Below are 1,590 nucleotides of genomic sequence, written 5' to 3'. Positions count from 1 at the left end.
AGGAATGGCTCTTTCATCCAGCTGCGCTTTTCTGTTGAGACACCGAGCCTGAACGCGGAGTGCCGGGATTGCCCCATTTTATTAGTGCTCTGACCACCCGTATAGTGGTACAGCTGCACGGACAAATCCCTGCAGTATCTGCGTCTCATTGATGTGCTGTTGAGAGGCACCTCAGCAGTTCTAGCTCCTGGTTTGTGACTCTAGAGTCCTTTGCCCACTGTATTGATGAAGGACCTAAGAAGTGTCCTGCTTAGCCCTCGATATCAGTTTGAACACAAGGTGTGGTCCCAGTGCAACCAGCCAAAATAATCTGTCGTATAAGATGTGCCTCAGGAACCTACAGATCTAATTCTGTCATTACAACTAAATAAAGGGGTTAAGTAGCTTGGCTGGAAGTAACAATACTATTGACAAAAGTATTTGATTTTTAATTCATTCTTAACACAGATGTTTCATCTCTGAACTCCCTCACATGCAAGGCAGTTTTGTGGATAAATTGCTGGATTTAATGCCCAGACTTGTGACATCCAAACCATCGGAAGTGGTTAAGATTCTTCAGACAACACTGCGACAAAGTACCTTCCTCCACCTTCCTCTTCCAGAGCAGGTCAGTTTAACTCAGAGAATTAAAACACAGTATGGAGGTGCGGGTAGAAGTTTTGTCCAGAGAGGTGGGAGAAGCCCCATCCTTGGAACCACTCCAGGTCAGGTTGGACGTTGGGGCTCTGAGCAAGCTGCTCTAGTTGCAGATGTCCCTGCTCCCTGCAGGGGGGTTGGAGTAGGTGACCTTGAAAGGTCCTTCCCAACCCAATTCTGTGATCCTTGTGGAGTGTTTCAGCATTTGACAATTTCCTCATTACCATGAAACTTTTAGGATCCAGATTTTTGGTCAGTCCCAAGTGTTGTTTCTTCAAAGACTTTTTTTCTTCCTACCCAGCATCTACCTTTGTACTCAGGTCTATTGCTAAAAATACAGAAGGCTTAGTAATTCCTGGCAGTATCTAAAAGAGTCCAAATTCATCCACAACTTCTACATTAGGAACTGTAATAATTGACTTTTTTTCCTTTCCTCCCTTCCACCTTATTTTTGCCCCGATAGCTCCACAGAGCTACTGCAAATATCATTGAGCCTACTGGTGAATCTGATAATCCTCTGAGGTTCACATCGGGCTTGGTAGTGGCGCTGGATGTGGACGCAACTCTGGAACATGTGCAGGATCCCCAAGGAACCGTGAAAGTTCAGGTGAGCAGTCGCTTGACATGAGCACAAACAAGATTGTCTTAGTGGGAGTTTGCTGAAGGATGTCAGTACTTGTGGGTTGTAAATAATTGTCCGTATAACTGGTAACAGTGCTGGATTGGTGTGGTGTAACCACACCATCAGGAGTTGGCTTCTGTATAACACGCTGAGTTGACGTGCAGATGGTTCCTGCACTTTGATGCTGTTCTCTGCTCCACACACGCTACCTTCTGCTTTCACTGGGCTCCTTACAGCCGTGGGCATAAATAAATGCCGCTGAACGTCCAGCTTGTGTACTGGGAGGAGGAGCAAAAGAAACTGTTCAGAACAGAACAGAAAGAGGCAGGCCC

General features: G+C 46.0%; 1 protein-coding gene across 1 annotated transcript in view; it reads left to right on the top strand.

Moving 5' to 3' along the window:
• The window catches only part of INTS4 (integrator complex subunit 4), a gene marked incomplete at its 5' end in the record, with an annotated part of 33,036 nt that overhangs the window by 28,694 nt on the left and 2,752 nt on the right, over nt 1-1,590 (top strand). The window contains 2 exons of the mRNA XM_010134953.1: nt 448-607; nt 1,100-1,243. Coding sequence (XP_010133255.1) covers nt 448-607; nt 1,100-1,243 — 304 coding nt within the window. The remainder of the gene's footprint in view (nt 1-447; nt 608-1,099; nt 1,244-1,590) is intronic.

This window comes from Buceros rhinoceros, unplaced genomic scaffold (genome assembly GCF_000710305.1).
Source record: "Buceros rhinoceros silvestris isolate BGI_N320 unplaced genomic scaffold, ASM71030v1 scaffold6294, whole genome shotgun sequence".
Taxonomy (NCBI): Eukaryota; Metazoa; Chordata; class Aves; order Bucerotiformes; family Bucerotidae; genus Buceros; species Buceros rhinoceros.
This window is presented reverse-complemented; position numbering and strand designations above follow the sequence as displayed.